We start from the raw sequence: 14757 nt of genomic DNA on the forward strand, positions 1-14757 counted from the left end.
CCATAGAAGGCTAACAACTTAGTTAAAGAAAACTTTCCCTTTGTGAAGTCATGCTAACTGTGCCTGATGACTGCATTGTTTTTCAAATGGCTTTCAACAATACCCAGTATAATCTTCTACATAATTTTTTCCACTAACTGAGGTTAGACTAACAGGTCTGTACTTCTCTGGGTCTTACCTTAAGTGCTTCTTGCAAACTAGAATAAACTAGCTAGATTCCAGTCAGCAGGGACTTCCCTGGACTCACGAGACTTTTGGTAGATGATAAGAGATGGGTCCTGACACAAAATCTGCTAGCTCCTTTAGTACTGGTGGGCTAGTACTGATGCAGCTAGACCCTCAGCCTGGTGGTAACCAGGCCCCATGACCTGGTGAACATTCAGCTGATACAGATGGTCCCTTACAATGTTAGTGTCCAGAAATGGAAAGCCACAGTTTCCACATTTGTGGACCTCTGGCTCAGAGAACCACACAGTCTAAGGTCTATCAATATTGCTAAAGACTGAGGCAAAAAAACCCACAAAATTTGAATTCATCTCTGTTTTTTCTTCATTGCTGTAAGTCAGGTGACCATCTTCAGCAAGAATTGATGAAGTGTTTTCTTCAGACCTCCTCTTTCGTGTTGTGTGACAGAACACTGCTCAGCTTCAGTCCTGAATGAGCTTTGGCTTTTTGTGCCTTCTTTCTGCTTATGTGAATCACAGTTTTGTAGTCCTTCCTGTGAAGGGTGACCTTCTAGAGATCATTTAATTTCCTTTTCCTCTAGAGCTCCATGAGGAGTTGCCTATTCAGCTAAGATGGTCTTCTGCCCTGCTTGCTTGACTTACAGCACCATGGCATTGTCTATCCCTGTGCTTCTAAAAGATGGCTCCTAAAGATGGATCAGAACTTCTGGACTCCTGGGCCTCAAAAATATACTCTGCTAAAGTAGCTCCCCAAGTTAGCTCTCCTGAAGCCCTGGGTAGCAACTCTGCTGTGCTTTTTCTCATTACATTGCAAATTTTAAAATTAACCATGCCATGATCACTGTGGCCTAGAGCACCTCCCCTCCAACACATCTGCCACAAGCTCTACATTCACAAACAGCAAGCTGAGGAGGGCATCTTTCCTAGCTGGCTCACTGAGTACCTCTCCTACAGACTTTCTCCTACTGAGCATTTCCAAGGCTGTTTGTCACTGCATTACATTACATGCAGTTGATGCCTGGCAGTTGAAATCTTCCACAGGAAGCCCATAAGAACTAAAGCTACTGAAGAGCTTCCAGAAGTTTCTCCTAATTGTCTACAGAATGACTCATCATTACTAACATCCTGGCTGAGCAATAAGTAGCAGACACCACTACATCACTTCCTTTGTTTTCCATCCCCTTAATCCTCACCCAGAGGTTCTCAACCACATCACCACTAACATAGGGTACATAGGGTTGTATAATCAAACCTCTTCCTCATATAGAGTGACAAATTCATCTGCCCATCCCTGCTGAAAAGCCTGTAGCCCTCCATTCCAGCACTCCAGTCATGGGACTCACTCCACCAAGTCTTAATAAAATGAATTCTAAAAGCTCTAAAACTAATTATATAAAAGCTCTGAAATAAATTATATTAAAACTCTGGGAGCTAAGCAATGCATAAAGTTTGTCCTGTGTGTTTCTCATACTGTGCTGATGTACTGCTCCAGAAGCATAATAAACTGAAATCCTGTTGGTACCCTTTTCCTTGTACATTTCAGTTTACAGCTCTCCTGATCAGTCCCACCAGCTTGCGCCTCAGAACACATTTTCCCAAATTTACCTTTGGTTGCTCCGACGAACATAGTTATCCCCATCAACAGGTTTGCGGTATGTTGTCAGTGCTTCATTAAGTTGTTCTTCAATCAATTCAACATATTTTAAGTTATATTCCTGTAAGAAAGCAGAGGAGGGTTGACACAGTATATTTAGTGGTTTATGGTGTTATAGCACGTGACTTTATAAGGAAGAAATAATTAGGGAAGGCTCCTTAAGAAAGACTGAATTTTTTTATGATCTGAAGGTGGGGCTAAAGAAAATGAATACACTTCACACATATGAGTTTGCCAGTCAACAATTCAACAATTGATTTCATAATTATTTCAGGGAACCTGTTAAAAAAAGGAAGAAAAATACTTCACATCTGACACACTCAATTTCAACAGATGCATTTAAGTACTCCTTGAGAAGTGACACTTAAACAACTAAAAAAGTTGCCAACAGGAATGAGACCAATGTCTTACAATCAATTACAAAACCAAAATAACATATGAAGAGTTTTATTCAAGTTATGACAATAATGAATTTTTATTAATGCTCGTGTTCCTCTTTACTTCCTAACAGCATCAGCCAATTCTGTCTTCATGAGCTCTAGGTCTAACTTTAATTACCAGAGGTAACAGGTATATTGAAAAGCAGCATTACTTTGCACACTTCTCTAGATAACAACCTTCCACAACAACGTATTTTAGAAGATCACTACACTCCTAAAATACTTGCTGAAACACCAAAATTATATAAAGGTCTTCGCAAATCAAAATCACATATGTACAGAAAAGCTATGGAACTGTAACTCTCTGTCAACCTTCACCAGCAAAAACATTATGTCACTGATGCAATAAATGTATTTGCACAAGCTTTACAGTTACATCAAAAGGCAAGTATTTTTAAGAATCTCTGTTCTAAATCTGCATATTTACACCATTCCCCTTAACGTCTGGCAAGCAGTTTCTTCTTAGCATTACCTTTTGCCACTTTTCCATCTGTTTTGTTACATAACCTCTTTCATTTAGATATGAAAACCCCTTTGGGATGGACAGAAATCTGTAAAAAAAAAAATTAGAAAATTACAGTTAACATTGTAATTTAAACAACTCCCATAATCTGAATTTGTTTCCACAATGTGAAACCAAACAGCATATTCAACATTTACCTTAGGAGTAGAAGTAAACCCTTGTCTCCAAGATGAGAAAGAGCTGGTTTCATTTGGATAAGGGCATGAAGATTGGCCTAAAATAATTAAGAACATATAAAGAATATTTGACCACAATTATAATTCTGAAAACTGCAATAACTACAACACACTGCAATGAAACAGCAAGTTTTTCTCAAGTATCAAATGCTAACTTAATCCTATTATTATCAATTTTGGCTATCTTCTGTCATTAAATATAAATTACTTCACAAGAAGTATAATGAATAAAGTAAGTGGCAATTCATATTTAAATACAGGCATAATCCAGAAGCCTATGTTTTCTTGTAAGTAATATTGCAGTCGTTTCATCAAAGGGGTCTTATAAACTATTTAAAGTCCATCAATGACAATTCAAAAAGGAAACCATCAGTACCTACTTGCCTGTTTGTACTTTGCTACTAGGGAAGGGGGTGGGGAAGATCTTAAGAGCAGCATACCGAAAAGAGGTTAAAAAGAGAAGGGATGCTCACCTTGTCTTCACACGCCTCATCTAGAATATCAAGTGCCTCAGAAGAAATAGTTTTATTTTTATCATGTAACTGGGTCACCAGTAACTCAATCCCCCAGTTGCTGAAGAACTCTACATTAGCTCTCAGCAACACTCTTAAGTGTTTTGTTGCGTACAACCTGCAGCTCTGTAAAGTAAGGAAAATGTTTTCTTGAATGGAAGAAAAATAACTAACACAATTAATGATATATAACTTCTAAAAATACCATTCAATTACTGCATTTTTCAGCAAGCAACTATGAAGCACATCTTATCTATTAAAATTACAGTTTATTAGAGAGCTATTTATATCTTAGCAAATGGGAAAACTGAAATCTAAGATCACAAGTAAATTGGTCATCATAAGTGTCCAATCCTACATCTTTTATTATTGTATCATTATATCTTTTAAAGAGAATTTAGAAGCAAGTAAAAAAAATTGTAGTCAATAGGGAGCTTCATCTTTCAATGAGTCACTCCTTCAACTTCAACTATCTTCACTACTTTCAGACTCCACTCTTTATCCATAAGAATCATCATATCTCTGACAGTGTCAGAGAAATATTCTCAATCTGTCCTCCTCTTCCAGAATACAGTGAGACATTTAAAGCTAGTACCTATATTTTTCTCTCATGTATCTACTCTAGAACACATTCTGTCTGTTCAGACAACAGAAACAACTTCATTTGCAGTAATGAACATTCTTTCCTAGCTGCATTTCAACTTAGTTGTCATCTATCTCCCTGACATCAGTGATTGCCTGTCTAACAATGTTACCTTAAAAGTCAAGAGTTTTCTCTCCCAAATCCACGTAACTGTATTTTTTATCCCCATCCACTTTCTTTGATTGAGAACAAATCCCAATGCCTGTTTTTGAACCAACCTCTCATTCCAGCAGCTACAGCATCTACTTCATTCCAACACACTGAGTAACCTCAATCATTATCAGAACAGTGTCTACTAGAAGGCTAACATGCTTAGTGCTGCTAGAAATACAGATTTCTGTTTGTGACAGCAATGTCTTCACAATTTATTTAAGATGCCACTGACCTAAACAATTACAATACACTTAGTTATACATATCAAGACTTTAGACTCCATCTGATGTGAGACAAAGTTCTATTTGAAGGACTTAATTTCTTGAGCACAAATACAACAGAGGGTAGGAAGTTCACAACATACTCAAAAGCTATGCTTCTAGGAGGTTCATTTCTCTGAATACAAAATTAAGAACCCTTTTCATATATAACAGCTTAAAAATAAAGTCATACACCTTGACTAATAAAATAAATGTGTAGAGGGCAGTAACAAAGGAATATAAGTTGAACTGAACTTACATCAGTAGCTGCTGTCAGAATTTTAGAAAGGATGACTCTTGCCAATCCATCTCTGCTATAATCCAGACTAGAAACAGTCAATTTTAACAAGTGATCTTGGTTCTTTAAAGAACAAAGATTAAGAAGACTGGAGGCATGAAAGGGGAGGAAGAAGAAAATAAAATTAGTATTTGAACCCACTTGAACCATCAATAATTTAAACTTAAGTACTTTGAATTATACTTTTATTATTATAAATGCGATATACAAAGTATATTCTTGTATGAAACTGAGTTAACTTTAAATTGTTATAACTATAAAGTCAAATAGGGATGAAATAATGCACTGAACTGCAAGGAGAAAACCTCAAACCAACATCTTTTATAATTGCCCTGTAAAAATTTTGTCAGTATAATTAGTGGTTATAAGTATAAAAACAAATGCTCATGAAGCTCTGTGAACAATTCTTCATTTTAAAACATTGTGTATAAAGCTTGCCATTAAGTTAGCCTATTAACTGTTTAGATTTTATTGTATATTACATTTTCTAAAGACAGTAAAAAGCTTGCTAAAAATCAACAAAATCAACAATAAAAAATAAAAAGGAGTACATTAAAACACTTGCATTTTTACTTCAGGTTTATTATATGTTGATAAACTAGTACTAGTCATCAGCCAATTTATTTCCAAAGGAAGCTAAGTTTGTTTGTACCTGAACAAAATTTTGAGCTGCAAAACTTCACTTAAATATACGGAAGTTTTAAGTGCAACATACATCAACATTTCACAAATAGTATAGCACTTGCCATTTTTTCATGGTTTGTGTGTTTTTAGTTTTGTTTGTTTTTCTATTTCCCCACACTGCATCTTTCAGTACCCTATATTCCTTCCTGATACTCATCTCTGTCACACAGGTGTGGATAGGAAAAAGTAAACCACTTATCACTTCTGTCTGATTAGTAAAGACAGATTAGGAGACTGTAGGAAAAAAATGGGGACCTTTACTTGCAAACTACACGAAAATAACCTTAAAGTTTTCAGCTTTTCAGATGGTGACCCTCACACAGTTTAAAATTTGCATAGCTACTACACTGCAAGTACAACTCAAACCAAATAAAAGCACTCACCACTGAAAAACATTACATTTTTCAAGCATTTTCACTCCATGAGGGTGACAAGATAAAGTACCAAAAAACAGGAAGTAGTGCTGGCTAAGGGTATTTAGTAACCCATTATTCTGAAGACTACGTTCAGGTTTCATGCCTGATGAAGAGTTGAGCCAAAGTACAATATCTTTAACCAATTCCTCCAGATAACCTTGTCCATCCTAGCAGAGTAAAGAGGAATAGCATCTGTTAGCAACAGAAATGCATTCTTTACTGAAACTCACTATTTTAAATTTCTTAAAATGTACAAACACAATACAGACACAAAACAGAAATGCAGACTGGAAAACAATTCAGACTAAAGAATAAGTTTCAAGGCAAATAAACGGAGCTAAGCATGGAGACATCTTAAGATTACTTCTCTCTTTCCAGGAAAAGGGCAAAGTATTATTTATTCAATGACATTTTCCTCTGACCCGAGGCACAGAAGTCTTTAGCACAAAAGGAGTTTGAAAAGGAAGGTTATACATAGCATGAATAATAATAAAAAATTCCTTCAAACTCTAAGCTGCATTTAAGAAAGCTGTATTTAATACAACTTCTACATAAACATGGTCATCTTCCTCAATATTTCACATTGTATTTCTTAATTACACTAACATTTTAGATTTAACACCCAAAATCTCAGAAGTCTTTACCAAAAACTAAGGTTTTTCCAGATGGCATTCAACAAGACTATTCTACTTCCAGTCTTATAGCTGAAAACTTCTTACCTCCTCTGATTCAAGAAGAAATTCAGTAAACTGACAACCCACAACAGTGAGCTGCTTTGCCTTGGCATAGTCCAGATCCAGGTTAGCATAGAGTTTACTGCTAGGCTTGTAAAAATACAGCAATCTCCTTACAAACCTATAGAAAGTAAAACAGAATTGCCTATTTTTCAGTATGACAAGGACCATCTCTCAATACAAAATGATGCTAGAAAAAATGGGTTATACTTGGTTTCTTGGCAGTAAGTCTTAAAAATTTATCAAAAGAGAAGCAGGTGGCAGTAGTGACTCTATCCAGACACAATTTCAGAGATGCTGCTGTACTGTGCATTACAAAGAGTTTTCTATACCATGGCCTCCTATAAGCAAAGGAACTTAAAATCTCTGTACTCTCAGAAGCTGTATCTTCCTTTTCATTCTCATAATTTATTCTGCTGTAATTTATCCTGTGGCAAGTTTCAAAGACGGTATTATCTAGACTAACAAACATCTTAAAAAAGAAACTTGTGACCCGAGCTTTCTTCAGCTATTATAGTTACTGCTACTGGGAAAAACACATTTTCATGTTCTGACGGGAAAAAGTCTCATTTATTCAGCAACACTATTTCCAAACATCTCACTTAAACATTTCTGAAGCATAACACACTGATTGCTAAGACACCCTCAGACTTTTTAAAATCACAGTAAGCAATGTAGCTTGAGTTTTACACCACAGGAGTAAGTCTTTAGCAAAGATCCTCCTCTCACAAGTTCTTCAAAATATAAACACACATTTGTGCTTTAAAATAACACAAAATGTTCTATAAGAAGGCAGATATGTCAGGCATCAAGAAAACTTAATTACACAACTGCACTCTGTAAAAGCTTGAAAAAGCCAGAGTAATCCTCTATGCCTAACTCCAAACACAGGACCAATTACAAAGGAAACTCGAGGCCTTAATTAAGTTTTGTGAAATAAAACGTATTTTATCCTGGGTTACTAGTAATAAATATATATTGACACACAAATTTATACACGTATATATCTATGTGTATGTATATTTAAGCATGTATGTGTGTTTATCAACATGCGTGCATTCAGTTTTGGTGCTCCTGGGCCCCTCACTACACCAAGGGGCTGGAGCGTGTCCAGAGAAGGGCAACAGAACTGGGGCAGGGTCTGGAGCACAAGTCCTGTGAGGAGCAGCTGAGGGAGCTGGGGCTGTTTAGCCTGGAGAAAAGGAGGCTCAGGGGACACCTTAGTGCTCTTTACAACTCCATGACAGGAGGTTGTACCCAGGCAGAGGTGGTCTCTCCTCCCAGGTGACAAGTGACAGGATGAGAGAAAAAGGCCTTTGGTTGCCCCAAAGAAGTTTTGATTGGATATTAGGAAAAATTTCTGGACTAAATGAGAGGTCAGGCATTTGAACTACCCAGGGAATTGTCGGAGTCATCATTTCCAGAGGGATTTAAAGGACACATAGACATGGCACTTGGAAACACACTTTAGCAGTAAACAGTTGGACTCAATGATGTTTGAGGTCTTTTTCATGATTCTGTGATCCTGTGTGTATACATACATTGCATGAACTGTATCCCTATGAAATTAAGGAATCTTTAAGAAAATTACTGGATTTTCACTTTTACAACTGTAAGATCATCACAACACTAACATTAAAAAAAGATCCATTTATAGAAGGAGAAATAAATGTAATTTACACTTGAAAAACAAAGTGGCAGAATTTTTTTCATCATCAGCAGTGAAACAGAAGAGATTTGGGGCTTAGCTACTTATAATTAAACAGGAGCAACAGCATTTTAAAGCCATTAAGCTCCCAATTCTGCAGAAAGGATCAATGAGCTATAGAAGCTTCACACCAATTCAATTCTAGACTTTCCCAATTTATTCAGAGTTAAATCACTGAGGCACTGAACAATGCTTGAGTGCAGCACAGAACCACGGAACAGGAACACTGTCCCACACAGGTAGGTTGAGAAGCGTGTGCTGGTTTCACAGTCAGAACTGCAGACACTGCTTTAGAGAACCAATGTCATAAATCACCATATTTGGAAAATATCCTTTACCCTAAAGTACAGACAGGCAATTAACATTTCAGGAAAACCCAGAAAAAATACAAATGTATAATTGAATCATGGTTATGATAACAACAGAACTACTGCTTATGCTGTAAATATGTCATAAAATGAATATTTTTTTGACAGTTTTTTGGTAAAAATTTAAAGCAGAGCCACACGAGCCTTTCAGCATATATTCTATCTTTTGGGTTTTCCCCCAGTTCAGGAAGTAGCTTTTCATGCCCACAAGCACCGACCTATTCTTCAAAATAATGTAATCTATTTCTGAAACACATGCTAAAAGGCATATCCAAAAACTAATTAGTAACACTATGACCACACAGGCACAGAAGTAATAAATGTGTCTTATTGACAACAGACATGAAAGGAACCAGGGCTGTACTGGAGGCTTTTTGTTTGGTTGGTTTTTTTTTTAAAATTACACATGCTGCTCCTCCCATTAACAGCAACTAGAAATAATTTCCTCTTCTTTATTGATGAAAGCTGTAGTTAAAATCCTGTACAACTATGGACTTAACACTGTAAAAATTTTCCAAGCTCTGACCTAAAACATTTCTGACTGATATATCAAGCAGTAACATTTCTAAGGTTTAAATTAATTAAATTTAGTATTTGCAAAGGCAGAATGATTCCTAAGGGACTAAATATATAAAGTACCTGTGCACAGAGAAGAAGCTTCAACATCTGTTTATTTAAAGCAAATACTGCAACTCAATTATCCAAATTTACACCTTAACTTCTTATCTATAGATTAGGTTTTAGAAACATGATACATCTAGGGAATATTTTACTGCAGTACTAAAAACTGGTTTTCCAAATTTCTTTCTTCAAAGGAAGTCTACATAATTTTTACATACCTGTGCAACTGTTCATCTTTGTAGTTCCTTAGGTTTATATTTGGCCACTAGAAAAAACAGCAAATATAGCATTATATGAAAGTTGTACATCAATCCTTCAACAGTCAGTAAAATTCATTAATTCTATCAGTTGTATTTACTTAATAATTAGAAAGTTTTATTGCACCTAATGTTACATCTTAAAAAAAGACATGATTTTATTAAAAAGCCCACACTGCCTGCTTCAAGAATCGTTCAGTTTTTTTCTAGAGAAGGACAGGGAATGTTGGTCACATGCTATATGTACAAGACCATAGTTCTAATGAAAAAACAAAACAAAACAAAAACAAACTATGAGAAGCTGATAAAAAAATTATTTTGCTTAGTTTCTTTTCTGCAAGTAACAAAAAATTTGATATGCATAACAGGGAAATAATTTTTGGCTGCTGTTTTGAATATTCATCAGATTTGGCTTAAAAGTAATCATTACTCTGTTACAGATCACTTAAATGCTGCTTATTAAAGTGGTATTTAAACTCCCTTGTTGATACTTTCTAAGATATGTTAAGAAGGACCACATGAGAAATAACATTCTCTTTAGGACCTCTTCTTTCTTTTCATTACATTTTCCTCTGTTTTTACAGACATCTGTTGTCTCTATGGTTTCAGATTTCTTTCTGTTGCTACTAGTGAGTATCTTCTTGTCAGGAATGGAAAAAAAGTGAATCAAACATTCTTCTTTCCTATTTACATGACACTGTTCTACATTTCCAGTTGGTATTCCAGTATTAAGACAGACGGCACTAGTTAACAATTAGTAAAATTGACTGCCCCATGTAACAGTGCCAGATACAGACAAGGCTGACACTTTTGCTGCTCTTTTAGCAGCTTAGACAGCAAGCTGAGCAAATGAAAAAGGCAGTAAGGCACCACCTGAGCTGCACACAATGAGGTGGTTAGAGAGCTGATGCTCCACAGATACAAGGCTGCAACAGACAAGCAGGAGGTGAGCAGCCAAATGAGCTAACAAATTTCAGACACTGGAATCTGGATCCTGCTCATTAGGGGACTAAAGACAACCACTCTGGTAACATTATCTCAGTTTATGCTGGTGTTACACAAGAACAGAAATGGTTAAAAGTAAGCCAGAAAACACACACACTTCTAATTCAGAAAGGAGTTCCCAGTTTTCAGACATTAGGAACTTTTTGACAGGACACTAAAAAAATACATTGCTGGGGAGGTTTGAGATGGCAGAGAAACTGATTGACATAAATTTCAGTTAAAAAAAACCCAAAACATGGAGGTCAACTACATAAGGCTTCCACTGTTAAAATACTACACAGACTAACAGTGAGATTCTGAGAAACAGTGTTCTGATATCTTTAACTGTGAATCAAAGATAAAAGTATGACTAATAATAGTTATCTAATAACCCAGTAAATTGTATAATGGCAGTAAAAAAGTCTGTAAACAGTGAAATCTGGTGGAGCAAAGCTACTGTCATATACATATTCAGGTCTTTATACCAGACAGATTCTTGCTCTTTCAACTTTATCGGTCCCTGAAAAAAAGGCACAGAAATATTTAGTTTCTTTTCTTTTTCTCAAAAAAAACAACATAGTCTTGATTATGACTGTCACCATTAAGCCTTTTTTGTACTTTCACCACCTTTATAATAACACAGTAAAGAAGACAGTAAGAGAATGCTACTCAGCTCAACGATGGCTTTGATGCACAGAATGACATCTTGGAACAATTTTGGTTTGAAGATTATATTAAGTATTTAGAAAGTTTTCTTAGTCAAGCAAAATATATTTTTTGCTTACAAAAAGAGGTAGTATCTTAAAATCTGTGCATTAAATATATTTAAGATATATAAATATATTTAAAACAATGCCCATCACCCCATTAGTTATTTCCTTTATGATGTAAAAGAAATTAATTCTATAATGAAATCAATGCTACAGAAGTATTTGCATTAGTTCAAAATATTTAATAAAGTTTTCCTACATGGTTCAGTCTAAGCATCTCAAGTTTGATCTAGAACCCACCTCTTACTATAACCTTCAGCTCACATTATTTAAAAAAATCTGCTATGAATCGAAACATAGCAGTACCCCTCTGTAGTGTGAAGTATTAGCAGCTTTAAAGACAATATACCTAACTCTATAACGTTGATTTGGTATTTATCTTTATGATAAATAAAGACATAAAACATTTGATATATGCTTCTTAGGAAAACTGTGAATTTAACTATGCATTTTTTAACATAGTTTAAGGGTTGTATATAAAGAGACTACAGCAGCACTGACTAAACCCAGGAGATTCTAATTCCCTGAAATAAAACAAATTATTAGATGTACTCTGGAATGCATATTAGAAAGCCAAAGCTCACACGTGAAACAGACTTTTTCTCCAACATATTGTCATGGCCTTTGTAAACTCACCTTCAGTATGGTCCCTATTAAATTCCAATTCCAGTCGAGGTTCTCTTTGTGATTGAGAACTTGGCTGTCTCGAAGATTCATGATGAGTGCTTCTTCTGTATCCTGGAACATAGACATGAAAAATTCCAACAGGTTTCCCTGCATCATCTTATTCAGTCTTGCCACATGAAATACTTACCGCTCATGTAAAAATCATTAAAAGGGCTGTGTTTCACAGTATTGTGCACTTGAAGGTAAATTGTATGGTTATAGTACTGCATTAAGAATCTAAAAGTAAGAGCTCACAACTGGTTGCAAAAAGCATTAAAAGTCATTGGAATTTTCCTTCTAAGTGCAATTTAGTATCCACAAGTACCCACAAGACTAATGAGACAAAAAAATACTACACAGAATCACACAAATGATTCTGAATTACACTGAATGAAGCTTGAGGCATAGGATACAAGTCTCCACAACACAGGGTCAAATTCAGGTTGGAAAAATGAATTATCATAATACCTTTAAAATAAAGATGTCTTTCTGCACACGGTACTGATCCCTTTTCTGGTGTGTTGAGATTGCTTTCTGAATAATATGATCTAAATGGAGGCTGTAAGGTTTAGGGCCTCTTTTCTTCATCTCGTGGAAACGTTTTAAGCAGTTGAGTGCTGCACTTGCTCGCCTAATAAAAAAAGAAATGTTATAATTAGTATTTGGCAATTGTTATCAGACTAAAGAGGACCACCACCTCCTGAGCAAACAGTTCAAGAGAAAGAGCTGACAAAAAATTCTGAAACAAAGAAAATTATTTTCTTGAGACACATTTTTATACATCTATCAGTCTCAGTCTCATATCAAAATCACACAGAAAATTATCTTTTAGAGTTTCTAGCACTGAAGTATTATCCTTACTGGTAACTTTTCTTCTGCTCTGCAATTACTGGTGTCTGTCAAAGTTCAGAGAGGATATTGGAAAGTTTAAAGTTGATTTCCATTGTGAGATATCACAGTAGATCAACATCCTGCAGTGAAATTGGCAGTTGAGAGTGCTAGCTTCAACTTAGAGTAACAAAGTGTCTCTCATCCATTCTCATCCCCATCCCATCTCCCTGCAAGGGTGGCAGGAGTATCAATAATACACTTCCTGTTCTTATATCTAAACTTGTTTTATATATCTAATCTTGTTTCTGTTTTCTGGGAAAAGACAGGGAGTAACTTGATCGACAGCTGACAAGGGTAAAACCAGTTAATTACAAAATAATGGTAGCAGAAAAAAAAAACACCTACTGAGCAAATAAAAATAAGGAAGTCTAAAAGAGAAGAGTTAAGTCTATCTTTCTTCCCCATAAACAAAAATTGTCATAGTGCAGGAGAGTGCTTTTATTTTATTTTCAAACAAATACCTTTGGATTTGGTCGCTTATTTAAATTATTTGAATTTAATCTGTAACACAATTACAGTTTTTCAGACTATAAAACAGTGTAGAGTGCTGACCAATGCCAAACTCCTCAAACAAGAAATACTACTTCTAAAAAAACACTTTCTTTCAACAGAAATGGGAATTCTTACTACTCTATTAGGTGTGTCCAGAAATGCCAACAAGGACAACAATTCCAGATAATGTATACCTGTCTTCTGCTCTTTATCCTTTCTTTCACCCCACCACTTTCACTATTCACCATGGGAAACATCCTCTCCTGACATTTCAGATATGCCTTTTTTGAAAACTAATGCTGTCATTGCATAGCAAAGTCTTCCACTGACATATAAGAAACCTTCAAAACTAAAAAACAGAAGAGCACTACACTTTCAGGAAGTACTCTACAAGCAGCATTTATCATTTCACACTAGCAGTTTAGAAAAATGTTGTAATTTATCACTGACAACACAATGAGAGACAGAACATTATATTATATATCGAAATACTGTTCTGACAAGACAGATCAGAAATGGCAAGAGTCTTTAACAAATACATTTTTACAAGTGAAAGAAACCTCAACACACTCATTTTGTCTTCTACAAAGAAAACCAACTATGAACATAAAGTTGAAGAAATACATATTAAAGACATGAATTTATAAAATTATTTGACTTCTTCCATTAGGAAGTTTCAATTGTATAAAGTACAGAGAAGATAGCATTTTGTGACAGAAATTTATGCTTTCAAATGTAACATATAATTCTTACTGTCTCTTCTCTTTCATGATGTCAAAGGATGCTGCCATATTCATCAGAGTTGGTAAGCAATGCAAGTGATGGCTATGAGAATGAGGAAGAATTGTGTTTGCCTACAAAAAATCCAACAAAGGACCAGTTAGAATAACTTATTACAACAATTTCATCCGTCTTTTTAGGATCAACATTTCAAGAATCTATGACTTTTCACAAGATTTCCACAAATTTATGACAACAAAATTACATTTTGCTTAATGTCTGAGCATAATTACACATACCGTTTTGAATTTGTGATCCAACAAATCAACCTGAATTGCACTAGAAAGTAATTTGAAACAATTTCAGAGTTTTATAATACATATTGTTTCCACTGGAGTTTAAGTTGTAATATACAAAAACTTGCAAAGCATGAGATATGCTTACATCATGTACATAAAAGTACTGAAAAACCCTAAAATCAGAAATCAAATTAAAGTTGATGATTTCTACTAAAGCATTACCGCACAAAACCCCCTGATCTATTCACATAACATTCTAAGTTAAAAGACATTTAACTGCTTTTAATAAACATATGTAGTTCT

At 35.2% G+C, this 14757-nt stretch overlaps 1 protein-coding gene across 1 annotated transcript in view; it reads right to left on the reverse strand.

The window, feature by feature from the left end:
- The window catches only part of RICTOR (RPTOR independent companion of MTOR complex 2), a 75557-nt gene that overhangs the window by 20268 nt on the left and 40532 nt on the right, over positions 1–14757 (reverse strand). The window contains exons 16-26 of the mRNA XM_041472261.1: positions 14189–14289; positions 12521–12683; positions 12023–12124; positions 9594–9640; positions 6664–6799; positions 5912–6111; positions 4806–4932; positions 3452–3616; positions 2940–3016; positions 2752–2830; positions 1791–1900 (exon numbers count right to left, since the gene is read on the reverse strand). Of these exons, the coding sequence (XP_041328195.1) occupies positions 1791–1900; positions 2752–2830; positions 2940–3016; positions 3452–3616; positions 4806–4932; positions 5912–6111; positions 6664–6799; positions 9594–9640; positions 12023–12124; positions 12521–12683; positions 14189–14289 (1307 nt within the window). The remainder of the gene's footprint in view (positions 1–1790; positions 1901–2751; positions 2831–2939; positions 3017–3451; positions 3617–4805; positions 4933–5911; positions 6112–6663; positions 6800–9593; positions 9641–12022; positions 12125–12520; positions 12684–14188; positions 14290–14757) is intronic.

The sequence above is a fragment of the Pyrgilauda ruficollis genome, unplaced genomic scaffold, assembly GCF_017590135.1.
Source record: "Pyrgilauda ruficollis isolate IOZ18807 unplaced genomic scaffold, ASM1759013v1 scaffold108, whole genome shotgun sequence".
Classification (NCBI taxonomy): Eukaryota; Metazoa; Chordata; class Aves; order Passeriformes; family Passeridae; genus Pyrgilauda; species Pyrgilauda ruficollis.